This window comes from Mobula birostris, chromosome 11, assembly GCF_030028105.1.
Source record: "Mobula birostris isolate sMobBir1 chromosome 11, sMobBir1.hap1, whole genome shotgun sequence".
Taxonomy (NCBI): domain Eukaryota; kingdom Metazoa; phylum Chordata; class Chondrichthyes; order Myliobatiformes; family Myliobatidae; genus Mobula; species Mobula birostris.
In genome coordinates this window covers 33,824,514-33,851,400 of record NC_092380.1, presented here as the reverse complement: position 1 = coordinate 33,851,400, position 26,887 = coordinate 33,824,514, and the positions used below count along the sequence as shown (strand labels likewise).

Below are 26,887 nucleotides of genomic sequence, written 5' to 3'. Positions count from 1 at the left end.
TAACCCGGTCATCTTTGGAATGTGGGAGGAAATGAGAGCACCCTGTGGAAACCAACGCGGTCTTGGGGAAAATATACAAACTCCTTAAAGACAGCGGTACGAATTGAAACACAATCACTGATCTCTGGCTTTGTAGAAGTATTGTACTAACCACTACGCTAGCGTGCTGCCTATACACTTATTGCAAGAAAGAACATAACTAAAACAGCAAAGACCATTGTAGTGCAAAGTGATTAAAGTGATTATGGTGTCGAAATACAGATGCAGTAATTAGGCAACACACATCAAAGTTGCTGGTGAACGCAGCAGGCCAGGCAGCATCTCTAGGAAGAGGTACAGTCAACGTTTCAGGCCGAGACTCTTCGTCAGGACTAACTGAAGGAAGAGTTAGTAAGAGATTTGGTAATTTAGGGTTGTGCCAGTCAGTTCATGAACTGAATGGTTAATCTTGACCCTGGTGTTGTACCTACTGCTCGATGATAGATGTGAGAAGGTGTTGAAGCCCGGACAGTGGACAGCCCGGCAGTGCCTCATGTAGATCGCACTGTAGGTGGGGAAGGATGTGCCCGTGACGTATTGGGCTGACTTCACTACTCTCTACAGCTTGTGCTCCCACGTATTCAAATTGCTGTGATACAATTGTGATGTAGATTGTTTTGACTACATGGAAAATATTGTTCAGATTAAATGTGATCTTTGTGTCACAGTGGGTTGAATGAAGAATGGTCCAGGAAAGAGAAAGAAATAAAGGCTTGTGGCTTGCCACATTACTGCAACTGATAAAAATGAACCAGTTCTTCAGTACCTGTTTGCACATCAAAGTTTTGGTACCCATCCTAGTGGTCTCAGCTCTGGTGACACAGGTTCAATCTTGCCCTATAGTGTCATATATGCAGAGTTTTCACGGTCTGTCTGTAGTTTCCTCCAAGCACCCAGTTTCTTGTGTCCCAAAGGTGTGCGGGTTGATGGGATAATGGACAGCAGTGAATTGCCCCTAGTGTGTAGGAAGGTGATTGGTCAGCATGGGACTAATAACCTTTCTCAGTGGGCTAAAATTTTAATTGTTATGTCTAAAAAAGGTTTTCTTTTGTAAATTAATTTTTATTTCCCTGAAGACTTTTTCCTTCTGACCTGCTTGTCCAAGAAGTTCGCCTTTAATTCTCATAAACACTTTGACAATCATAAGATCATAAGATATAGGAGAAGAATTAGGCCTTTTGGCCCACATTAGCCTGCTCCACCATTCCATCATGGCTGATAAAGTATTCTTCTCAGCCCCGTTCTCCTGATTTCTCCTTGTAAACTGACACCCTTACTAATCAAGAAGCTATCAACATCCGCTTTATATACACCCAATGGCTTTGCCTCCACAGTCATCTGTGGCAGTGAATTCCGCAGGTTTACTGCCCTCTGAATTCCTCCTCCATTTCAATTATAAAGGTATGTCCTTGTACTTTGAGGCTTTGCCCTCTGGTCTTAGACTCCCCCACTATAGGAAACATCTTCTCCACGTGCACTCTAGACCTTTAAATATCTGATAGGTTTCAATGGGATTCCCCACACCCGTTCTTCTAAACTACAGTAAGTACTGGCCTAGAGCCTGTATAGTTGGTAATCCTAAATAGAAACTAGGCTTGGTGAGGAAACAGTGAAATGAACTAAAATGGAAGTAAGAAGCTATGTCTCACAAGAGAAAAACAGCTTGAATCAACTAGGTGCCTACCATGCTGTGCCAAACGTATTAAACTAGTAAATAAATGCCTGTTAAACTGGTCCCTTCTATACACACAAGGCCATATCCCTCTAAGCTCTACAGGTTAATGTGCCTATCTAAGAACTTCTATCATGTTTGCCTCTACTACCATCCCTGGGGACGGGGTGCAGATACGTCTCTACCATAGGAGGTTAAGGCACTTCTTCCCTCTGCTAGCCTGCACGTCACCCTTGGGCAATTTGTAGTACTTGCTTAGATCCTTGATCAGGGTCAGGTGAAGCCATGGGAGCAGGTGGTGGGTGGTCATATGAGTAGCTGGTGCATATCTCAAGTCCTGATTATGCAATCACTGACACCAGGCAGACAATCATTGAAGAGTATTGATAATAGCTAGCGTCACCTGTCTTGGATAGACACTTCCCAGAAGAAGGCAATGACAAACTACTTATGTAGAAAAATTTGCCAAGAACAATCATGGTCATGGAGGCCATGATCATCCACGTCATACAACACAGCAATAATGATGGTGATGATGGCCATCCCTGGCAGCCACTATTCTCTTTGTAAAATAAAAACTTGCCCCTTGAGTCTTCTTTGACTCCCCTTGTGCATGCCCTTTAATATCAGACATTTTGCCCAGGGGGGAAAGATACTGTACACTCAAGAAGGAGATATGATAAGTGATTGTACATTTTAGGTTAGCAAGGGCAAATTGTAGTGAAAGAATAGATGTTGGGGATTCAAAAATACTGGTGATTCATCCTCATCGTATGCAATGGTATGAATAGGAAGTAGCTGTTTGTCCTGATCAATCAGTCAGACTTCTGCCCATGCCTGTTTACAGCAATGATCAACTTTATTCATCATAGACATTTACATTAGCAATTTGCTGTGTGTTTGGAGTGACATGCAACAAAAACAACATTTATATAACCATGAAACAATTACAGCACGGTAACAGGCCATCTCGGCCCTTCTAGTCCGTGCCGAACTCTTACTCTCACCTAGTCCCACCGACCTGCACTCAACCCATAACCCTCCATTCCTTTCCTGTCCATATATCTATCCAATTTAACCTTAAATGACAACATCGAACCTGCCTCAACCACTTCTGCTGGAAGCTCGTTCCACACAGCTACCACTCTCTGAGTAAAGAAGTTCCCCTTCATGTTACCCCTAAAATTTTGCCCTTTAACTCTCAATTCATGTCCTCTTGTTTGAACCTCCCCTACTCTCAATGGAAAAAGCCTATCCACATCAACTCAATCAATCCCCCTCATAATTTTAAACACCTCTATCAAGTTCCCCCCTCAACCTTCTACGTTCCAAAGAATAAAAGACCCAACTTGTTCAACCTTTCTCTGTAATTTAAGTGATAGATTATATTTATTAAGAATTATATCAGAAAGTTAGTACAGATATGGAATAAAATGTGCATAAATACATAAATGCCAGCAAGTATTTACAATGTAAACAGAATTACAGAAAAGTGGTTTAAAAGTGTTTACAGTGCAATGCATTGATGGGGTAATAGAGGGAGGTTCAGGCTGACTACAATTGATCTGATTAAATACCTGGGGGAAGAAACTTTTAAGATGCTGTGAACTTTTTGTTTCAATAGCCCGATAGCGCTTTCCAGAAGGAAACTTTAGGAAAATCATGTGGCAGCAACTCAGTGCATAAAGGTGCATTGTCAAGAGGTTGACTTGTTGTTCATACCAGAATGGGGAAGCAAGTGGGATCTATGTGGGTCACATTTGCTGAGTAGGTAGTGCCCGCAATGGCTTTCCTGCCCGTTTCTGTGTCCTGGGCACGTACAGGGCCTGCACTGACTGCAGCCAATGACTTTTTCTGCTGACCTGACAGTTCACTATAGTTTTCGTATATTGCATCAAACCAGACAGTAATGGCTGATGTGCAGATGCTCTCTATGATGGCAGTGTAAAATTGCACCAGTATGTTCTGGGAAGATGGAATTTTACCAATGGCCCAAATAAGTACATCCTCTGCCGAGACTTTTTGTTAAAGAAGGAGTTAAATGGGGTTTTTCTCTCCGTAGTTAAACATGCACTCAGTGGCCACTGAGAATATGTTTGTGGTCTTCTACTGCTGTAGCTGATCAAAGTTAAACATGCCGTGCGTTCAGAGATGCTCCTCTGCACATCACTTGTAACATGTTGTTATTTGCATTACTGTTGCCTTCCTGTCAGCATGAACCAGTCTGGCCATTCTCCTCTGACCTCTCTCATTAACAAGGAGTTTTTACCCACAGAATTGCCGCTTACAGGATGTTTTTAGTTTTCCAGACCATTCTCTGTAAACTCTAGAGACTTGTGCATGAAAATCTCAGGAGGTAAGCAGTTCTGAGATACTCAAGCCACCTGTCTGGCACCAACAATTATTTTACAGTCAAAGTCACTGAGATCACATTTCTTCCCCATCCTGATGTTTGGTCTGAACAACAACTGAACCTCTTGACCATGTCTGCATGTGTTTATGCATTGAGTTGCTGCCACATGGTTATCTGATTAGATAATTGCATTGGTGTGCAGGTGTCCCTGATAAAATGGCCACTGGGTGTATAATTACATGATATACAAATAGAAAAAAATCTTTGAATATTAAAATAGCTGTATTTTGTAATTCAGTGCTTGGAAGCTGTTTCTAAATTTTTAATACCGTTTTTCTTTCTTTTCCCTCTCTCAGGAAGACTGCAAAGTCAAAGCCAGATGATAAACTGCCTTTGCCTGAGGAGAAGAAACTGTATCTGGATGCAGAGTATACATCGGCCCGAGTGTCTGATGCTGATTTGCCCATGCTGGTTTCTTTGCCCAGAGAGATTGATCAGAATGAGTGGTTGGCAAATAACAGTGAGTAAAGTTAACTCTAAGCGAAAGAGTAGCAACAGAAGAATAGTTTGGTCAGCTGATACTTCAGGTTTGTCAGGGTTTAGTGCTTATTACCATTCAATATTCCATGCTCAGCTCTGTTTGTGTAAGCATGATGAGGGCGGTGGGTGTAGAGTTTGTCAGCCATTTCTATTGTTGGCTTCTCTTACATGTGTCTCAGTGTTCCTACAAGGGAGATAATTTCCAAAGCCTATTTTTTCAGTTGTTCTTACAGAAATGATGCCTGCATTGCACACTCTAAATAAGAGAGGAAAAAGATGTGTATTCTAAACATATGCTCAGTGCTGATGAGCGACGTCAACATCAATATTCATTTGCTGTATTGTATGATTGATGTATTTTTAGGGATGCTAGGAGGTTGAGCAACTACAGAGCTGGAGGTTGTGCAAATACAGATTAGGTCAGGCAGTATCTATGGGGGTTTGGGGGAGATTAAGCAGTTGCTGTTTTGGGCTGAGACTGTCCATTAGGTATTTTGGCCTCACCTGAAGGACTGAGGTCCTGATGAAGTGTCTCAGCCCGAAATATCAACTGTTTATTCCTCTCCATAGATGCTGCCAGACCTGCTGAGTTCCTCCAAGGTTTTGTGTGTGTTGCTGAAGATTTACAACATCTGCAAAATCTACCACCAAGCACAATTTTACCATCCTCCTCCACCCTCCACTTTCTGCCGGGATCACTCCCTCTGTAATTACCTTGTCCATTGTCCACCCCCCCCCCCCCCCCAACACCACCAATCTCCCTCCTGGCGGTCTAAGTGCTCACCTGCCCTCACCTCTATTCAGGGCCCAAACAGTCTTCCCAGGTGCGGCAACACTTCACCTGTGAATCTGCTGGGGTCATCTATCTTGTCCGGTGCTCTGATGCAGCCTTCTCTACATTGGTGAGACCTGTCTTAATTTTTGGGGTCACTTCGTCTCACACCTCCGCTCCATCCTCCAAAAGCAGAACTTCCCAGGGGCCCAACATTTTAATTCCCATTCCCATTCCAACATGTTGGCCCATGGTCTCCTGTTGTGCCACGATGAGGCCACCCCCAGGGTGGAGGAGCAGCACATTATATTCCATCTGGGTAGTCTCCAACCTAATGGCATGAATATTGATTTCTCCTTCCTGTAAAACAAATTCCCTTCCACTCTGGCCTCTTACCTCTTCTCAACTGCTTATCATCTCCTCCGGTTGCCTCTTTGACCTCCCTTTCTTCTATGGTCCACTCTTCTCTCCTAACAAATTCAATCCTCTCCAGCCCATCATGTTTCCTACCTGTCCGGCTTCACCTATACCCTCCCCTCACCTTTTTACTTTGGGATCTTTCCCATGCTGATGGAGAGTCTTGGCCAGAAGTGTGACTGTTTGCTCATTTCTATAGATGCTGCCTGATCTACTGAGTTCCTCCAGCATTTTGTGTGTGTTGCTTTGGATTTTCAACATCTGCAGAATTTCTTGTGTCTGGAGTAAATCATAAACTCAGATTTTGAGATTCTAACGAATGCATCGATATATCATGGTATCATATTTTGGGTCAAGACCCTTCATCAGGACTGGAAAGGAAGAGGGCAGAAGCCAGGTAAAGGTGGTGGTGCAAGAGCAGGAGTACAAGCTAACTGGTGAGACCATGTGAGGGGAAGGTAGGTGGGCGAGAAAGGGGAATGAAGTAAGAAGTGGGAGGTGATAGGTGGAAAGGGAAAAAAAGGCTAAGGAAGAAGTAAGACCAATTTTATTAAATTAACTGATATTGATTGTGATATTCTGCCTCACTCTTATTTCTAATTGATTGTATTAACAGCGACGACATTTTTCAATCACATAAACCTCCAGTACAGTGCAATCTCTGAGTTCTGCACAGCAGAGACCTGCCCAGTGATGAATGCGTGTAATACGTAAGTACTTTTTGCTCAGTGTGCTACATATTTAAATGTTTATTCAGACTGAATCCACAAAGGGGTTAAAGGAGAAATGTGGAGGTCCAGCCCACTATTACAGAGAGAGTAGAGAAATTCAGTCAGTAGGGCTGCAATTCATCAATTCATTTCTCTTACAGCTTGGACAGAGAAGATCTTGACCACATTGGTCTGAAACCCTAGTGCCAAAGGTTATAAAAATGCACTTGGGGAATAGCACCTAGTTCCTTGTTGAGGTTCATTTTAAAGTTAAATTAATTTCATTTGTCACGTGCATCAATAACATTGAAGCACAGAGTTAGTAAATGTGTGATTTGCATTAACAGCCAATACTGACCATGTGCTGGGGCAACCCATAAGTATCACCAAGCTTCCAGCACCAACATAGCATGCCCAGAATCTTTTTATCTGTATGTCTTTGGAATGTAGGAGGAAACCAGAGTACCTGGAGGATGCACATGTGGTCATGGGAAGAATGTATAAACTGCTTGCAGACAGTGGTGGGAATTCAACCCCAATAGCTGGTGTTGTAAAGCGTTACACTGACCACTATGTTGCTCTGTTGGTCATTTTGTTGTTGAAATTGCAGCAGCCATGCTGCCTGTGATTGCCTCAGTCCACCTACCACTTTGATTGAGTTAGTACAGGGGCAAATCAAAGTTAGGTGAATAGGGTGGGAAACTAGAGACACCTCTTTCTCCCTTATTAGGGAGAACGAAAACCTGCGGTATGTCAAATACGGGGTGAAACGCCAAGTCTTTGGGGTAACTGCAAGTCTGTGTCTTTGCTATTGCTTTGCTCACACTTGAGTGCTTGCCGGCGGTGCCAGTGCTTTTTTTTTGTCTGAAGTGGGAGGAGGGATTGTTGCTCGCTGCTGCTCATGCACAGTAGGGGGAGCTGGGCCGGGGGGGGGTGGACTTTGGGGTTCTAACATTTAACTGTCATTCATTCTTTGGGGCACTCCTCTGTTTTCATGGATGGTTGTAAGAAAAAGTATTTCAGGATGTATATTGCAAACATTTCTCTGACATTAAATTGTACCTTTGAATAAGATGATGAGAGGCATTGATCGTGTGGATAGTCAGAGGCTTTTTTCCCAGGGCTGAAATGGCTAGCACAAGAGGGCACAGTTTTAAGGTGCTGGGAAGGAGGTAGAGAGGAGGTGTAAGGGGTAAGTTTTTTATGCAGAGAGTGGTGAGTGCGTGGAATGGACTGCCGGCGATAGTGGTGGAGGCGGATACGATAGGGTCTTCTAAGAGACTCCTGGGTAGGTACATGGAGCTCAGAAAAATAGAGGGCTATGGGTAACCCTAGGCAACTTCTAAGATAAGGACATGTTTGGCACAGCTTTGTGGGCCGAAGGGCCTGTATTGTGCTGTAGGTTTTCTATGTTTCTAACCTAAAGAAGAATAAATTTCATCTTAATAACAATTGAATTGACTTAATTTCTTACATCCTTCACATACATGTGGAGTAACAATCTTTATGTAACGTCTCCATCTAATTGTGCAATGTGCAATCATAGTAATTTATGATAATTTATAATAAATAGAACAGTCAATGTAATATAGAGTACACTCAAGTCAGCATGAGTTCATCATTCTGATGGCCTGGTGGAAGAAGCTGTCCTGGGGCCTGTTGATCCTGGCTTTTATGCTGCGGTACCGCTTACCAGATGGTAGCAGCTGGAATAGATTGTGGTTGGGATGGCTTGCGTTCCCAATGATCCTATGGGCCCTTTTGTATGCACCTGTCCTTGTAAAGGCTGATTTATACTTCTGTGTCAAATTGACGCCGTAGGTACGGAGTTGCCGCGAACCCTACGCAGAGGCTACCCAGATCCCTACGCCGTAGCCTGACGTGCACCTCTCCCAAAATGTAACTACGCGTCGCAGCAACGCAGACCGCAACAACTGTGATTGGTCTGCTTGGTAGCATCGCATTTCCTCCTACGCTGCAATATCTTCCCATTGGGCGACTGAAGGGCAGGGAAGGAACTCTGGCTGCAATGCTTTCCATAAAGCTTTGCAGACCTCTGAAATTATGGAGGACACATTTCGCTTTTACGAAAAAAGATGCTTGCTTTAAACTTGTTTACCCCAAGAAAGACTACCATGACCATGAAGCCTTGCACGGGCAGGTGTGTGCGCATGCGTGACGTGCCCGAATTGCAGAGCGACACAGACACACCAACGCACAAGTATAAATGCTCACAACGCGCGTAGGCCACTTGCGTAGGTTACAGCGTCCATTTGACGCACAAGTATAAATCAGCCTTAACCCATGGGAAGTTCACAACTACAGATGCGCTGGACTGTCCGCACCACTCTCTGCAGAGTCCTGCAATTAAGGGAGGTACGGTTGCCATACCAGGAAGTGATGCAGCCAGTCAGGATGCTCTCAATTGTGCCACTGTATGAAGTTCTTAGGATTTGGGGGCCCAAACCAAACTTCTTCAACTGTCTGAGATGAAAGAGGTGCTGTTGTACCTTTCTCACCATACAGTTTGTGTGTACAGACCACATGAGGTCCTCAGTGATGTGGATGCAGAGGAACTTGAAGCTGTTTATCCTCTAAACCCCAGATCCATTAATATCAAAAGGGGTTAGCCCGTCTCCATTCCTCCTGTAACCCACATCCAGCTCCCTTGTTTTTGCAAAATTGAGGGAGAAGTTGTTTTCTTGACACCACTGTGTCAGAGAGATGACTCCTTCCTTGTAGACCACCTTGTTATTGTTTGAGATGAGCTGAATCAATATAGTGTCGGCAAATTTAATTAGTAGATTGGAGCTGTGGGTGGCGATACAGTCATGGGTATAGAGGGAGTAAAGGAGGGAACTCAGTACGCATTTCATCTTCACCAAGCCAATCAGACCGTGTCTTAGGTGTTGTTGTACTCCAACCCTAAGGATACAGACAGCACGATGTTAGAAGTAGTTTTTATTCACAATAGGGCAGTGGTCCCCAACCACCGGGCGGCAAAGCATGCGCTACCGGGCCGCGAGGAAATGATATGATTTGGCGATATGAGTCAGCTGCACCTTTCCTCATTCCCTGGCACGTACTGTTGAACTTGAACATAGGATTGCCAACTGTCCCGTATTAGCCGGGACATCCCGTATATTGGGCTAAATTGGTTTGTCCCATACAGGACCACCCTTGTCCGGTATTTCCCCCGCTAAGGTAGAGCGTTCCTATGAAACCTTTTGTGCCGAAATGGCATAAAGTGAAGAAGCAATTACCATTAATTTATATGGGAAAAATTTTTGAGCGTTCCCAGACCCAAAACATAACCTGCCAAATCATAGCAAATAACATATAAAACCTAAAATAACACTAACATATAGTAAAAGCAGGAATGATATGATAAATACAAAGCCTATATAAAATAAATGTAAAGCCTATATAAAGTAGAAATAATGTATGTACAGTGTAGTTTCACAGAACAGAATCGGGAAGATTAAGCCAAAACCAATTTGTAGAAAAAAAAATCGGCACATACACGCATGCGCACGTCATGCATGCGCACACAGGTGCCCGCACAAGGCTTCATGGTCATGGTAGTCTTTCTCGGGGTAAACACAAGTGTCCCATATTTGACTGCTACTTTTGTCCCTTATTTGGGAGTGAGAAAGTTGGCAACCCTACTTGAACAACATTAAACCAATATTAAATATTGGACCCAATATTAAACCGGTCTCCGCGGTGCAAAAAAGGTTGGGGACCCCTGCAGTAGGGGAATGTTATGGCAAACCATATTTAAAAATAAAAGTTAGCTTTATCTACCACACGTACTTTGAAACATCAAACATACAGTGAAATGTGCTGTTTGTGTCAAATCTATCAGTGAAGATTGTGCTGGGCAGCAGCAAGTGTCACCACACTTTTAGGGCCAACATAGCATCACTTATTAACCTTAACACACTTGTCTTTGGAACATGGGAGAAAACTGGAGCACCCGCAGGAAACCTGCGTCATGGGGTGAATGTACAAACTCCTCGCAGGCAGCAGAGGAAATCAGACCCTGATCTTACAGCTACCATTCTGCCAAAAGATACAAAAATATTTTTGTGGGATGCATTCATGAGCTGTAGGTGAGCATCTGTCACTGATCCCATCCTTAAATTGAATGGTTTCCAATTTACAGAAGCTTGGAGTCACCAAACTGAGTAAGAATAGCTGATGGCTTTTTCTAAAGAGAATCAGTAAACCTGGAGAGCATGAAGGAGTACAAATGGTAGAATCTGGACAGAAACAAATAAACACGCTGCTGGAGGAACTCAGTGGGTCAGTCAGCATCTGTGGAGGTAGAAGAATAGAGAATGTTTTGAGCTATGACCCGACTGTACTCTGCACATGTAATAAGATTCTGTAAAGCAAAGATGTATTCAAGAGTTTCTAAATATCAAAAAATACTATAAAGAGCAGTAAACAATAAAAAACTAAATCAAATTAATATTTGGTGTGAACTTTAAAATTGTATCAATTCTCTTAGGTGCATTGTCATGCATTTTTATCAGAAAATCATCTGGTAGGTTGTTCCAAGCATCTTGGAGAACCTTCCAGAGTTCCTCTGAAGACTTTGGCTGTTTTGCTTGCTTCTGTCTCTCCAGGTAATCCTAGACAGCCTCAATGATGTTGAGATTAGGGCTTTATGGAGGCCACACCATCTGAAGCCATATAAGAAACCTAGGATGTCTGAGGCTTTTGCATAGTATTCTACACGGACTGAGAGCGGAGATAGCCAGAATAAAGAGGTGCGAGGGAGAATAGGTGGAGGGAGAAGCAGGGTGATAGACAAATGGAAACAACAGGAATTCTGCAGATGCTGGAATTTCAAACAACACACATCAAAGTTGCTGGTGAACGCAGCAGGCCAGGCAGCATCTCTAGGAAGAGGTGCAGTCGACGTTTCAGGCCAAGACCCTTCGTCAGGACTAACTGAAGGAAGAGTGAGTAAGGGATTTGAAAGTTGGAGGGGGAGGGGGGGAGGTCCAAAATGATAGGAGAAGACAGGAGGGGGAGGGATGGAGCCAAGAGCTGGACAGGTGATAGGCAAAAGGGATACGAGAGGATCATGGGACAGGAGGTCCGGGAAGAAAGGCAAGGGGGGGAGGGACCAGAGGATGGGCAAGGGGTATATTCAGAGGGAGAAAAAGGAGAGTGAGAGAAAGAATGTGTGTATAAAAATAAGTAACAGATGGGGTACGAGGGGGAGGTGGGACATTAGCGGAAGTTAGAGAAGTCAATGTTCATGCCATCAGGTTGGAGGGTACCCAGACGGAATATAAGGTGTTGTTCCTCCAACCTGAGTGTGGCTTCATCTTTACAGTAGAGGAGGCCGTGGATAGACATGTCAGAATGGGAATGGGATGTGGAATTAAAATGTGTGGCCACTGGGAGATCCTGCTTTCTCTGGCGGACAGAGCGTAGGTGTTGAGCAAAGCGATCTCCCAGTCTGCGTCAGGTCTCGCCAATATATAAAAGGCCACATCGGGAGCACCGGACGCAGTATATCACCCCAGCCGACTCACAGGTGAAGTGTTGCCTCACCTGGAAGGACTGTTTGGGGCCCTGAATGGTGGTGCGGGAGGAAGTGTAAGAGCATGTGTAGCACTTGTTCCGCTTACATGGATAAGTGCCAGGAGGGAGATCAGTGGGGAGGGACGGGGGGACGAATGGACAAGGGAGTCGCGTAGGGAGCGATCCCTGCAGAATGCGGGGGGGGGGGAGGGAAAGATGTGCTTAGAGGTGGGATCCTGTTGGAGGTGGCGGAAGTTACGGAGAATAATATGTTGGATCGCTCCCTACGCGACTCCCTTGTCCATTCGTCCCCCCATCCCTCCCCACTGATCTCCCTCCTGGCACTTATCCGTGTAAGCGGAGCAAGTGCTACACATGCCCTTACACTTCCTCCCTTACCACCATTCAGGGTCCCAAACAGTCCTTCCAGGTGAGGCAACACTTCACCTGTGAGTCGGCTGGGGTGATATACTGCGTCCGGTGCTCCCGATGTGGCCTTTTATATATTGGTGAGACCCGACGCAGACTAGGAGACCACTTTGCTGAACACCTACGCTCTGTCTGCCAGAGAAAGCAGGATCTCCCAGTGGCCACACACTTTAATTCCACATCCCATTTCCATTCTGACGTGTCTATCCATGGCCTCCTCTACTGTAAAGATGAAGCCACACTCAGGTTGGAGGAACAACACCTTATATTCCGTCTGGGTAGCCTCCAACCTGATGGCATGAACATGACTTCTCTAACTTCCGCTAATGCCCCACCTCCCCCTCGTACCCCATCTGTTACTTATTTTTATACACACATTCTTTCTCTCACTCTTCTTTTTCTCCCTCTGTCCCTCTGAATATACCTCTTGCCCATCCTCTGGTTCCCCCCCCCCCCCTTGTCTTTCTTCCCGGACCTCCTGTCCCATGATCCTCTCATACCCCTTTTGCCTATCACCTGTCCAGCTCTTGGCTCCATCCCTCCCCCTCCTGTCTTCTCCTATCATTTTGGATCTCCCCCTCCCCCTCCAACTTTCAAATCCCTTACTCACTCTTCCTTCAGTTAGTCCTGACAAAGGGTCTTGGCCTGAAACGTCGACTGCACCTCTTCCTAGAGATGCTGCCTGGCCTGCTGCGTTCACCAGCAACTTTGATGTGTGTTGATAGACAAGTGGATCCTGATTGGGGATGGGTCAAGGGGTGGAGTTGGGAGACAGTGGCTGCTGGGTGATCTGTTTGACACAAATAGAGTTGAATTGCAGAAAAATTGTTATTTAACAGAAAATAAAACAGGCACAAAGGTTTGAATGATATCAACATTTTGTTTTTACACTAGAGCTTACTGTAAAGCTCTTCTCAGAGTCGAAGCTTGATACAGGCAAGTGTATGTGGAACAGCCCATTCAGAACCATGATGCTCATCCTGTATTTTTCTGATGTGCTTCATTACTGCAGTCAGTACTTCTGGACAGATGAGCGGGGGAAGAAAATAAAATGTACTGCACCACAGTATATTGATCTAGTGATGACCCACATCCAAAAACTACTGACTGATGAGGAAATCTTTCCTACCAAGTATGGTGAGTTTTTCTAATTTGAAAGAAAGTTCTCACATAAGGTAGGCTTGGTACTATTCAGATTCAGATTTATTTATCACAATACTGAAATGATTCCTCAATTTATGGACTCCCTTTTAAGGCTTATTTATTACTTTATCTATTTTTTTTGTTTAGTGTTTGCATAATTTGCTGTCTTTTGCACATTAGTTCTTTATCTGTCTTTGTGTGTCATTGATTCTGTTGTGTTGTATTTACTGTGAATGCCCACAAGAAAATATATCTCGGGGTTGTATATGGTGAGATATATGTACTCTGATAATAAATTTACTTTAAACTTTTGAACATGTACATGGAAACATACAGTGAAGTACGTCATTTGCGTTAACAGCCAACACACCCAAGGATGTGCTAGGGGCAGCCACACATTCTGGCGCTAACATAGCATGCCCACCATGCTTGGCAAAGCAACACAGAATCCTATATCCAAAATCAAAACAAGAAACTAATCTGTCTTCACTACCTCACAATCTATTTTAATGCATTTGCTGTAAGTCATCTCTCACTCTTTCCTAACTAGTAATTATCCTTCGGTGAATATCACTGCAGAGCAGCTTATCTGGTCATTGTCACATTGCTATTTTGGGGAGTTTGATGAACACAAATTGGCATTTGTACTTCTATGTTACACTTCAGAAGTGCTTTGTGGCTTTAAGTTCTGTGGGATATACAGTGTTTCTGAAAGGTACTAAATAAATGTTCATCACATTTACATTACAGCATAATACAGGCACTTTGGCTAATGATGTGCTGACTTTTAACCTACTCAAGATCAGTGTAACCCTTCCCTCCTACATAGCCTTCGATTTTTCTATCATCCATGTGCCTATCTAAGAGTCTTTTAAATCTAATGTATCTGTGTCTACCACCTCCCCGGCAGCATATTCTATTGCATTCACTACTCTGTTTTTAAAAAAAAACTACCTGATATCCTCACCAATTATCCTGCCTGGTATTAGGGTATTTTTGCCCTGGGAAATGTTGTAACTTTTATTATTGGAATAGAGTTTATTCACACGTATTGAGGGAAAGAAAATTGTATAATGTTTATTTCTGAAGTGACATTTTCCACACCTGACAACAATTTACTTAGTGACTGTGCATGTGACTGTGGAAAGCCCTTGTGAAGTTGACTATTCTCCCATTTTGTCAACAGGTAAAGAGTTCCCGAGTACTTTCGAATCGCTCATCCAGAAGATTTGTCGCTACCTCTTCCATGTTCTTGCTCACATCTACTGTGCCCACTTCAAGGAGGTGGTGGCCCTCGAACTGCACCCACACCTCAATACTTTGTACATGCACTTTCTGATCTTTGTCAGGGAGTTCAATCTCGTTGACCCCAAGGAAACAGCCGTGATGAGGGACTTAACAGATGTTCTCCTCAGTGGTGCACCACAGCCCCAGAACCACGTCAACCACAGATGAGCTGACAACCAATGCACACAGCGGATGTTAGAAATATTTTCTTTAGTGGAAAGAATAATAACTTCAAAGATCATGTTGCCCGTGGCAACGCTGAAGTAATATATGACCAACAAATAGTAAATCCAAGTGGCCCAAAATGGTGACCATGTTGAACCCACCCAGCTGATCTGCAGATATCCTTTATAATGGCCTTGCTCAATGCTACCATTGTTGAATATTAAATTCTATATAGATTAACTCTATATAATTTGACCCATCTAATATGTATCACTCCACCCATTTAACTAACCCAATGAGTAAGTGCAGTGAGTTGCCTTGCCCCTGCAGAAGATTGCCATAACTGGCTAGTGGCCAGTTATGACTGTCAGCACTCATGAGCTAACTCATGTCGTTCACTGCCACCGCTGAAGTTCTAGGTTTTTCTACTGGATCTTTCATTCCCAGAGCAAGGCATGAAATATGCAAATCCTCAAACAGAGCATTGTGATTGGTGAGATCTTTGGGTTATGGGATGGAATGGATCTAAAGACTTTCATAGTACCTGTGTAGAGGTTTGTTTTTAGTTGCGAGGAGGTCCTGAGGTACGTTTGGAACTGAGCTGGAGACAGCTTTTGCTGCTATTCTTGTCCCTTCTCTTTCCTCTTTTATGCTTCTTGGTGCCATCATGTGAGCGCTTGAGGATGATCTACATTTAATGATCCTTATGGATCAGAAGATTCCTTAATGCCATAACTTTCTTAATTTTCTGCATGAAATCTCTGTGAGCTCCGCAAGTCCAGAAGTGGCATTCATGTTATATGGCCTCTCAAAAATAAGCTTATCTGCAGCCTTGAAATATATTTGAATTTCCTTTTGAGTGAGGTTAAAAACAACCCATTTCTCTTGTGGACAGGCTCTCTGAGGTTTGCTTAGTTGCAGAGTATAGATCCCTCTCAACAGCATGCCCCAGCCTTGGTATCAGATAACTGTGTGATGCTGCTAGGATGTGGCATTTTACCATTTCCCACTCACCTGCCTCCTTGAGCGAGATTTCCAAGTGCTGCCCATTACTGTTGGTGGGTACCACGGGCCATGTTCATGGGTCATGATTAAGACTGCTGAAAGTTCTTTTATTTTTGTATTAATGTACTACACTACTGACCTGGGAGAGGTACGACAGGTAAAAATATCACTGATGACAAAGGAATCGCGTGTGTGTATGTGCGTGTGCACGCGTGTGTGTGTGTATATGTGTGATTCGCCTCCCACTTGTGCCTCTGGGTTTACAACGTGTTTGTATGAATTTTTGCTGCTTTATCCTTGCATGACTTGGAATCAAATAGCACGATGGGATGTTAAAAACAGCGTTGGCAGTAAAGGTACAAGCCCTCCATTATCTGGCTGTATCTAGATGTTTTGGTTTAGGAGGTGGTCTGGAGCGGGTTAATAGGGAAAATGGTTTAGAAGCTGTTGAGCTAAATTTCGAGAACTTTTTGTTGTTGGTTGTGAATGTCGTCATCGCCCATTTGGATTCTGAGTGCCAGAGTAATTGAAGCCAATGGAACCATGGTCAGTGAGTGACCCTCTGTGGTCACTGAGTTGAGAAACAATGCATAGTTGCTCTGCCACTTCATGCAGTATTTTTCTGAGAATGCATTCTGAAGACTTTTAAACCAGTGGGAAAATCTGTGTCATCCATTAATGAGTTTCCTCTTCATCATTTGTGTATTTCTTTGTGATCAGAGCATATAAAGTACCGTTCTTTGCTTTTTCAACTCTCTTTAACATGGCCTTTCTGTGAACTAGGTAGGCCAATCCCACTGTTGCAACATTGAAAAGAAACTTGTGACATCGGTTCAAACATTGCAAAGACTGTCTGTCCCCTCATCCTTCAGTTGTGAGATAGATCATGCCTTCTGGCTGTACTAAAGGCCTGTTGTTCATCTGATTTCTTGTTCAGATGCCTGTCCTGAAAGCTTTTCTGTTTTCAATAGCTGCGATTAAGAGTCTTCTTCATATTACATTGGTAGAATTTACACTCTGGGAAAGAAGGGGGTCCAGAAATGAGCAGTTTCCCTGTTCAAAGCAAATCAACTTTTATTTTAGTAACCCCTTTGGTTTTTTGGAGCTTTGGTCACAGCTTGAGTCTCAATCTGTATGGAGTGAAGGACATTGGAAAGCGCCTGCCTGATGAACAGGACAGTTAGGGTGTTCACCACTGCACACACCTGTCAGAGTGGCTGGTGTTCGGTAGGTTTATGAAGTGATGTGTTTGTTTTCCACAGGTTTTGATGACCAGAGCAGTGGAATGGATATCACTATATTTGTTCATTTTTATCAGCCTTATCCATGATAAGGCTCTGTTTAGGGTTACAATAAAATATTTAAAAGATAGCAACAGCAGCTAAAAGATCGCCATTGATTGTTTTTTTTCTTTTCCTGTCAAGTGTGAATTCTATTTATTTTGCCATGCTTTTTTTCTGTTTCCATTGGAATGGAACACAGACTGGACAATCACTTTACAGGGAGTGACCGGCTGGAGGTCAGAGAATCCAGTGGCGTTTCACTTCTGCGTGGTATCAAAAGTACACCATGATAGTCATAATCAGAGTTTGAATGAGTTGTGATTTGGTATGTTTAGACTCCAGGAGTATAGCTGATGAGCAGATTACACTTGCTTTCTGTAGTTTTTTAAGCAAAGCTAGATTCCAGGACCTAATAGCATTGTAGATTCTAGTGGATGTGGTCTGCTGTGCAGTGCATGTATACTGCATGCTGATGAGACTGTCTCAGGGGAAATGTAAGTAAGCAGTTTGCATGAGCTCCCTCTCCTAAAATGGGAGGAAATCTAAAGAGAGAAGTTTGGAGAGGGGAGGAACCATCTGCTTCTGCGTAGAAATTTTGCAGCTTAAGTAGCTACAACTCCATGTTTTATTTAGAGAAATTAAGATGAGACTATTTACATGTCAATTGTAGATGCAGTAACTACAGAACTGGAGACAGGATTGCAAACCAAAACCATGTGTCTCGACTAAATTCATGAGAACCACCAGAATGATTGAGTTATGCTGTCTGACGTCATGTTTTTTTTGGTTGCAGTGACTGATAGCTCCCTTCTGGTTCCCACTGTACATTAATTTAAGAAGTGCAGGACTTTCATGTTAACCTGATTCATTTTTATTTGTGTCTTGCTGTGAGACCACTTGGAAGTGTCTCACGTGGCCAGGTAACAAGATTGACGACCAAGTGGAACAGTGCTGATGTAACCTTGAGTGGTAGTGAAGATGATTCATGTTAACCTGATTCATTTTTATTTGTATCTTGCTGTGGGACCACTTGTCTATGTGTGACAACAGGACAGGAGCTACACCTGGCCAGGTAACAAGGTTGACGACCAGGTGGAACAGTGCTGATGTAACCTTGAGTGGTAGTGAAGATGGTCTTGGTCAGTTTTGAAGCTTAGCTTCCTTTCTTCTTTTTAGTAGATTTTATTAAAATAAAACCTTTCAATACACTTCTATGGGTGATCACTCCAAGACTAGTTGACAAGAACTCAACAGCTTGCCCTCGAATGAGCTTAACTACCTCCTCTGTGTACTTTATACGATGGGACCCTTCCTCCCTAGCAAACCTCCATAGCCTACTTGTTTTTAAGTTTGAGTCAGTGCATGGTAATAGGCCAGTGTGTCCTGATGAGTCTGTGCCGCCCAATTACACCCATGTAACCTATTAACCTTCTAAACCTGTACATCTCTGGGATGTGGGAGGAAACCATAGCACCTGGAGGAAAGCCACACTGTCACAGAGAGAGTGGACAAACTCCTTACAGACAGCAGCGGCAATTTAACCCGGGTCACTGGCGTTGTGAAGTGTTACTAACCACCATCTACTGTGCCACCCAGTACTTAATGGTACACAGAAAAGGAAAAGGTTCGGTGCACTCTTGGAAATAATTCAGTCTCATTGGCTGGACAAATGCTGATTAATGATTTGCATCGCCTCATCTTTGAACTTGAATAATATTATGTCTGCTGATTATCTCTTGGACTGTTGATGGGCAGGGTTAGTGGTTGCTAGGTCAGCAGCATTATAACAAAACAGAGCCACACTTCACCCGGGATTATCTTTGATAATAACTTGATTTTTTTTTAATAGACATTTGATTTTATTTCTTTCTCATGAGGAACCCTTAAGCATTGGGTGGTTGTGAAGGAATGATGTGGTTCCCAATTGTTCACGGGTACTTTGCGCTCTTAATGATCGGTTAACAGGAAAGAGTGTGCTTACAAGCTGTCTGCACCAAACCAAGAGGGATGTTTCAGTTCCATAATAGCTTATTGCTAGAAAGAGTTGTTAATTTACAGGGAGTCTCTGTTAATACTGGATGTAATATAACTTCTTAATGTCATACATTGCATTTCACAATAAGAAAATTGTAAAATAAAAGTGTGAACATTCACTGAACCTTTGTGCCTTTTGTTATTTTTAGTGCAAGTGTTGAGCGCCATCAGGGGCATAGGCTACCAAGAGTAGCTCGCCAGGGTCCTCTGTCCTGGGCTGGTTTTGCATGCTTTCCTGAGGTGTATCCTTCCTCTCCCAGAGCTTTAGAGATTCTGTTAGTGCTTCTGTAGCACTGGGTTTTTACGGGGTGGAGTTGCTAGCCCCCATGCCCAACCCTCCTTTCACAGCCAGGCTCGCGAATATCCACGGTGGAGTTTGTTATGTTTAGGCTTTTCCTTATTGCATAATGCTGACTGTTTTTGCAGTTTTGCATCATATGTGTTTTTGTCACTCTTCAATGCTACATATGCAAAGTAATGCAAAAGAGCAAATTAATGATTCACCATGTCTTAGCTTAACATGGGGGAAAACAACACCCTTAGAAGTATATAACATGGCTTGGCAATATTATTGTTACATAGATCAGGTCATTTATAAGACCATTAAAATGTAGGAGCAGAATTGGGCCAGTCAGCCCATCGAGTCTGCTCCGCCGTTCCATCATAGCCGATTTATCTCCCTGTAACCTCCCTGTAAAGTTTGACACCATGGCTAATTAAAGAATCTATCTGCCTCTGCCTGAAATATACCCAATGACTTGGCTTCCACACACTCGTCTACTCCCACCCCAATGTGAGGGTCCTTGACAAGACCAGCATTTTTTGCCCATCCATAATTGCCCTTGAGGAAGTGGTGAGTTGCCATATTAGACCATAGACCATAAGATATAGGAGCAGAATTAGGCCAATCAGCCCATCAAGTCTGCTCCACCATTCAGTTGTGAGACTTTTGGTGAAAGCAGTTCTTGAGCAAAAGTAGGAACTGTAGTTACCATTTAATACTACCCAGTATTGGTAAGTATAGTTCTTCGATGCCTTGTTCACAATGGTTGGTTTCCCTCTATCTCTTTTGCCCCTGTCTGGAAGTTTTCAGCTGCTGCTGTCCTACTGCATTTATATACACACACTAGAGATTCTGTAGATGCTGGAAATCCAGAGCAACACATACAAAATGCTGGAGGAACTCAGCAGGTCAGCAACATCTATGGAGGGGAATAAACAGTCAATGTTTTAGACTGAGACCATAAGGGCTGAAGAAGGAATTTTATTGGAGAGGAGAATAGACCATGAGAGCCATGGGAGAAAGGGAAGGAAGAGGGGCACCAGAGGTGATGTATAGGTGAGGAGAACAGAAGAAGTGAAAGGAGAACCAGGATGGTGAATGGAAAAACAATGGAGGGAGATGGGGAGAAATTATTGGAAGTTAGAAAAATTGATGCTCATTCTTGTCAGGTTAGAGGCTACCCAGATGGAATATGACAGGTTGCTCCTCCAACCTGAGAGTGGCCTCGTGGCAGTAGAGGAGGCTGTAGACTGTCATATCAGACTGGGAAGTAGAATTAAAATGGGTAGCCACTGGGAAAAATCACTTTTTGTGATGGAGAGAGCAAATTTATATGATGCTCTTAATGAATGTTTAATGGCATATTGCAATGTTGAAAGACCCCATTTGGTGTGCTGCATTAGCTAGTCCAAGCCACTGACTTCAAGCCTTAATGTCATTGATACTATCCTGGAAACTCCCAAGAACCAGCTGGATAGTTTAGAAGGAAAAGAACCAAATGCAGGTAATGGGAATAGCTTGGATGGCTATCCTGGCCAACATGGACCCAGGGGTCTGTTTCCCTGCTCTAGGATTATATCACTTAAGTGTTTTTCCACCAAAAGAACAGTGAAACAGGATCCATTTGGTCTGAGGGAGGTAGAAGGGATCTAGCAATGATTTCCAGCTCTCACGACCAGACAGACCGAATGTGCACCCAGAGTCTTGATAAGGAAACAGATTCAGAAAGAACTGCAGTATTGGCCCTTCAGCCATGATGTTGTGCTGACCTTTTACCTACTCTGAGATCAATCTAACCTTTCCATCCTACGTAGCCCTCAATTTTCTATGGTCCATATGCCTACCTAAGAGTTTCTTAAGTGCTCTTAATGTATCTGCCTCTACCACCAGCCCTGGCAGGGAATTCCAAACACCCACTACTCTGTGTAAAGAAATTACTGCTGACACCACCCCCCCATATAATTTCCTCCAATCACCCTAAAATTATTCCCGCTGGTATTAGCCATTTCCACCTTGGGGGGGGAAAAAGTCCCTGGCTATCCATTCTTATGTACACCTTTATCATGTCTTCTCTCATGCATCTTTGCTCCAAAGGGAAAAGCACTAGCTCACTCAACCGACCTCATAAAAGCCAACCAGAAAAGACTCCCTTTATTCCCACTCTTTGCCTCCTGCCAATCAGCCAATTCTCTATCCTTGCTAATATCTTTCCTTAATACCATGGGGTCTTAACTTGTTAAGCAGCCTCAGGTGTGGCAGCTTGTCAAATGCCTTCTGAAAATCTTAAGTACATAACATCCACTGATTCTTCTTTGTCTACCCTGCTTGTTATTTCTTCAAAGAATTCTAACTGATTCGTTAGCAAAATTTTCCCTTAAGGAAGCCATGCTGATTTGGTCTATTTTATTATGTGCTTCCAGATCATATCCTTAACAATCTTCCCAACCACTGAGGTTAGAGTTACTGGCCTATAATTTCCTTTCTTCTGCCTCTCTCCCTTTATGAAGAGTGGAGTGACATTTGCAAGTTTTCAATTCTCCAGAACCATGCTGGACTCTATTGATTCTTGAAAGATCATTGCTAATGCCACTCCAGCTATAATCTTCCCTTAGCCACGACTCTGATGCCCACAACGTCATGCCTGCCAATCTCTAACAGTACTTCAAGTTTATCAACCTTATTGTGTATACTGTGTGCATTCAAATATAACACCTTCAGTCCAGTATTCATCACCTTTTTCGATTTTGTGCCCCTTTCTACATTGCAGCTCATCCTGTGGACTGCAATTCTGGATCATTAGCTTGTGCTTTCTAGTAGTGTCACTACACACTGCATCTGTTTGTAAACCAAGTGCCCCATCCTTAGCCCTTCACTTCAGTTCCTATCCCCCACCAAAATAATGTAAACCCTCCCAAACAGCTCTAGCAAACCTATCCTCAAGGGTATTGGTCACCCTCAGGTTCAGGTGTAACCTGTCCCTTTTGTACAGGTCGTACCTCCCCCAGAAGAGATCCCAGTGATCCTGAAATCTGAATCCCTGTCCCCTGCACCATTTCCTTAGCCATGAAATTATCTGCTAAATGCTCCTCTTCTCACCCTCACTGGCAACTCTTAGGCACCACCTCTTGAAGATTACTCCACTCCGGACCATCAGAAAATTGTCTCTGACACCACTGCTAACCTCATCAACTCTGGAGAACTCCTATCCACTGCCCCCACACTCATTGTCCCCTTACCCTGCACTGCTCACTTCTACCTCCTTCCCAAGATCCACAAACTTGACTGGGTAGGCCCATTGGCTCTTCTTGCTCCTGCCCCATGTCCTCTTACCTTGACTTCATTCTATTCCCCCTTGGTTCATTCTCTTCCCACCTGCATCTGCAACAGTTGCAATCTCATACTCACGATTCCCTGGCCCTAGCCACCTCATTTTGACCATAGATATCCAGTCCTTGTATACTTCTATCCCCCGTCAAGAAGGCTTTAAAGTTCTCTACTTCTTTCTCAATAAAAGAACCAAAGAGTTCCTATTCACCACCACATTGTCTGGCAGTATTGGTCCTCACCATCAACAATTTCTCCTGTAGCTCCCACATTCTTTGGACTTAAATGGTAGCCATGGGCATGGGCCCCAGCTATGCCTGCCTTTTCATTGGCTACATAGAACCGTCCATGTTCCAAGCCTTCCCTGATAATGCTTCCCAATTCTTCCTGTGCTACATTGATGACTGAATTAGTGTTGCTTCACACAGTCATGTTGAGCACGCCAATTTCATCAACTTTGCCTCCAGCTTCCACACTTCGTTTGGTCCAGTTCTGACACTTACTTCCCCTTTCTCAATCTCTTGGTCTCCGTCTCTTGGTGACAAACTGTCAACTGACATCTTTTATAAACCTACCAGTTCCCACCCTGTCTCCTGTAAAAATGCTATTCCCTTTTCTCGGTTCATTTCTGCTGCATCCGTTCCCAATATTTGGCTTTCCATTCCAGGACATCAGAGATGTCCTCCTCCTTCAAAGAACAGGGTTTCCCTTTCTCCATCATTGATGCCGCTCTCTCCCACATCTCCTCCATTTTCAAATTGTCCACGCTCACCCCATCTTCCCACTGCCCTAACAGTGATGAGTTCCTCTTGTCCTTACCTACCACCCCATCAGCCTCTACATCCAACACATCATTCTCTGCAACCTCTCCCATCTCTATGGGGATCCTAACACTAAACATACCTTTACCTCCCCCACCCTCTCTGCTTCCCACAGGGATCTCTCCCTCTATGATTCTCTTGTCCACTTGTCCCTCCCCTCTAATCCCCCTCCTTGCACTTATCCCTGCAAGCAGCTGAGGTGCTACACCTGCCCATTCACCTCCTCCCTCACCTCCATTCAGGGCCCCATCAGTCCTTTCTGGTGAGGCAATACTTCACCAGTGCTCCCAGTGTGCTCCTCTACATTGGTGAGTGAGACCCATCATATATTGGGGCACTGTTTTGTCAAGCACCTCCACTCCATCCGCCAAAAGCAGAACGTTCTGGTGGCCAAACATTTTAATTCAGATTCTCATTCCTAATCCTACCTTTAGGTCCATGGCCTCCACTCGTGCCACAATGAGGTCACCCTCAGGGTGGAGGAGCATCACCTTGGGTAGCCTCCAACCTGATGGCATGAGCATCGACTTCTTCCCCTCCCCTCTTCTTCTGTTTTCCATTCTGGCCTCTTGCCTCTTTTCATCTGCCTATCAGCTCTCCTGGTGCTCCTCCTCCTTCCCTTTCTCCTATGGTCCATTCTTCTCTCCTGTCCAATCCCTTCCTGCCAGCCCTTTACCTTTCCTACTACCTAGCTTCATCTATCGCCTTCAGCTATCCTTCTTCCCCTCCCCCCACCTTCTTATTCTGCCATCTTCCTCCTCCTTTCCAGTCCTGAAGATGGGTCTTGGCCCAAAATATCAACTGTTTGTTCATTTCCATAGAAGCTGCCTGACCTGCTGAGTTCCTCCAGCATTCTGTGTGTTGCTGTTTTGCATACCTCCAAATTTATTTAAATTTATGCAGTTTGAGATTTGCATATAATAAAATCATAAAGTTAGACTGGCAATTCTCGTATATGACTTTATTTGTTAATTTAATCTAGCCCACTAAATTCATATACAAATTTACAGGTTTGTTCAGTTGATGAAGTATTATATTGATGGAATCAAAGGAAAAAAATCACTGGTGAGTGGAGGAGAATGCATTTAGCGCCCTGCTGCTTTTAAAATCATCTGGTGCAAACTATTAATTCTTTGAATGTTATGCTGTGTAATAACTTCTGAAACAAATGGCACAGCATATTCAGCTTTACTGCATATTATTAACAAACGCACGCACACACACGCACGCACACATGCACACAGACATTGTGTACATACAGGTATTCAACAGACAGAACTATAACCAGGAAGGAGTATTAAAAAAATACTGGTGGCAGATCCACACAGGGAGTATCAAAGCTTGGGTTTAATCTTCTCCTGTCATGAGTAAAACACGTCACCTAACTCAGGCCAATCTGTGCCATTTGGGGGGGGGGGCGCAGGGTTAGCTTGCTGTTGGAACTGTGCAGTTTCTCTGAAGCCCAGATACCTCAGTCAATGTAAAAGGCAGAGGGATGGAGTGATTGGCAGTGTGGGGTTGGGGAGGGGGGCTGAGGAGCAACCCAAGGCAAGGCCCAACACCTTAATCACCTGAACCAGCCAATCCACTTTGGGCCTAAAGGAGGTATGGACACAAGGCAGTGGTGGGAATGCAAATAGGGATGGAGAGATGAGCTTCGATGGGCCAGGTAATCTTCCCTCAGGGATCCAGTTATGAGCTGTTACCTTAGCATTGGAGGATGAACTGATTGGCTTCCAACTGAAAGGACTGTGTTCCTTAGGAGGGCCAATTTTGGAGCTTCCCACAACAACCCACTGGAAACCCTGGGGGATGGGGAAGACGGTGGTTCAGAGAAACCCATGGAATTTCAAAGCTGCAAAATGAGCTCTGCTTGCCTGGTCTGTTCCAACATTCTGTAAGAATTCATCTAGAATGGGAAAGTATTCTGCATTCAAATTGTGAAATGTGAGTCTGTGACTGGGGAAAGTCCTCTTAGTTGCAATCCCAGTGACCTCCTGTCTCCCCCATCCCTCACCTTACAAGGCAATAAAGGCTGAGGTCGTGGAGCAGGGGGATGAATTTGTGCTCTATATGCAGCTAATGTAACTCTCTTACAGCAAGTGAAATATGAGTGTGTTGTACAACTTTCAACTGGTATGAACTTTTTCTCTATGGCTTTGTGTTCAATCAGCAAACCATACTTGGTATTAAACCAAAGGTTTCTATCAAGATAATCTTTACCACAAGTTACAAGATACTTCTGGTTGGGATGGACAAGGAAAAATTTCTTAACTCTGCAATCCACGTAGCTTGCAAATAGTGATGAAATATCAAAGTGTGCCAGGGTGTCTCAGCTCATCAACCCAGTGGCCATTTTATTAGGTACACCTGCTCATTAATACAAATATCTAATCAGCTAATCGTGTGGCAGCAACTCAATGCACAAAAGCAGGCAGGCATGGTCAAGAGATTCACTTGTTATTTAGACCAAACATCAGAATGAGGAAGAAACGTGATCAAAGTGACTTTGACTGTGGAATGATTGGACAGGCTGGTTTGTGTATCTCAGAAACTGCTGATGAGCTGGGATTTTCACACACAACAGTTTCTAGAGTTTACAGAGAATAGTGCAAAAACAAAAACAAAAGTGAGCAGCAGTTCTGTGGGCAAAAATGCCTTGTTAATGAGAGAGGTCAGAGGAAGATGGCCAGTTTGGTTCAAACTGACAGGAAGGCGACAGTAAGTCAAGTAAACACATGTTAGAACAACGGTGTGCTACAGCGGCAGAAAGCCACATCAGGTCCACTCCTTTACCTAATAAAGTAGCCACTGAGTGAGTGAGTGTTTATGCTCTTGTTGTTATCTGAATGTCAATGTTTACTGTTTCCAGGGCCAGATACAAATAGACCTAGTCAGGAGTGACTATTTCTAGTTCCACGTGCCTGACTCATCATTAGTCCAGAATCGTCATCTTCCCTCTATCAATGTTTCTCTTTTAGCAACTCTTTCAAAAACTTTGTTCTTTGAATATAGTGAAGAGGAAAATCGGTTGGAGTATAAAATATGGCAATTTTTAGCAGAAAA

At 43.7% G+C, this 26,887-nt stretch overlaps 1 protein-coding gene across 2 annotated transcripts in view; it reads left to right on the top strand.

Moving 5' to 3' along the window:
* Nucleotides 1-19,509, top strand: part of LOC140205015 (MOB kinase activator 2-like) — a 76,089-nt gene extending 56,580 nt beyond the window's left edge. For both annotated transcript variants that reach the window (XM_072272075.1, XM_072272074.1), the window contains exons 2-5: nucleotides 4,421-4,584; nucleotides 6,410-6,503; nucleotides 13,489-13,613; nucleotides 14,806-19,509. In XM_072272075.1, the coding sequence (XP_072128176.1) occupies nucleotides 4,421-4,584; nucleotides 6,410-6,503; nucleotides 13,489-13,613; nucleotides 14,806-15,074 (652 nt within the window). In that variant the 3' untranslated portion in view covers nucleotides 15,075-19,509. The remainder of the gene's footprint in view (nucleotides 1-4,420; nucleotides 4,585-6,409; nucleotides 6,504-13,488; nucleotides 13,614-14,805) is intronic.
* The last annotated feature ends 7,378 nt before the right edge of the window (nucleotides 19,510-26,887 follow it).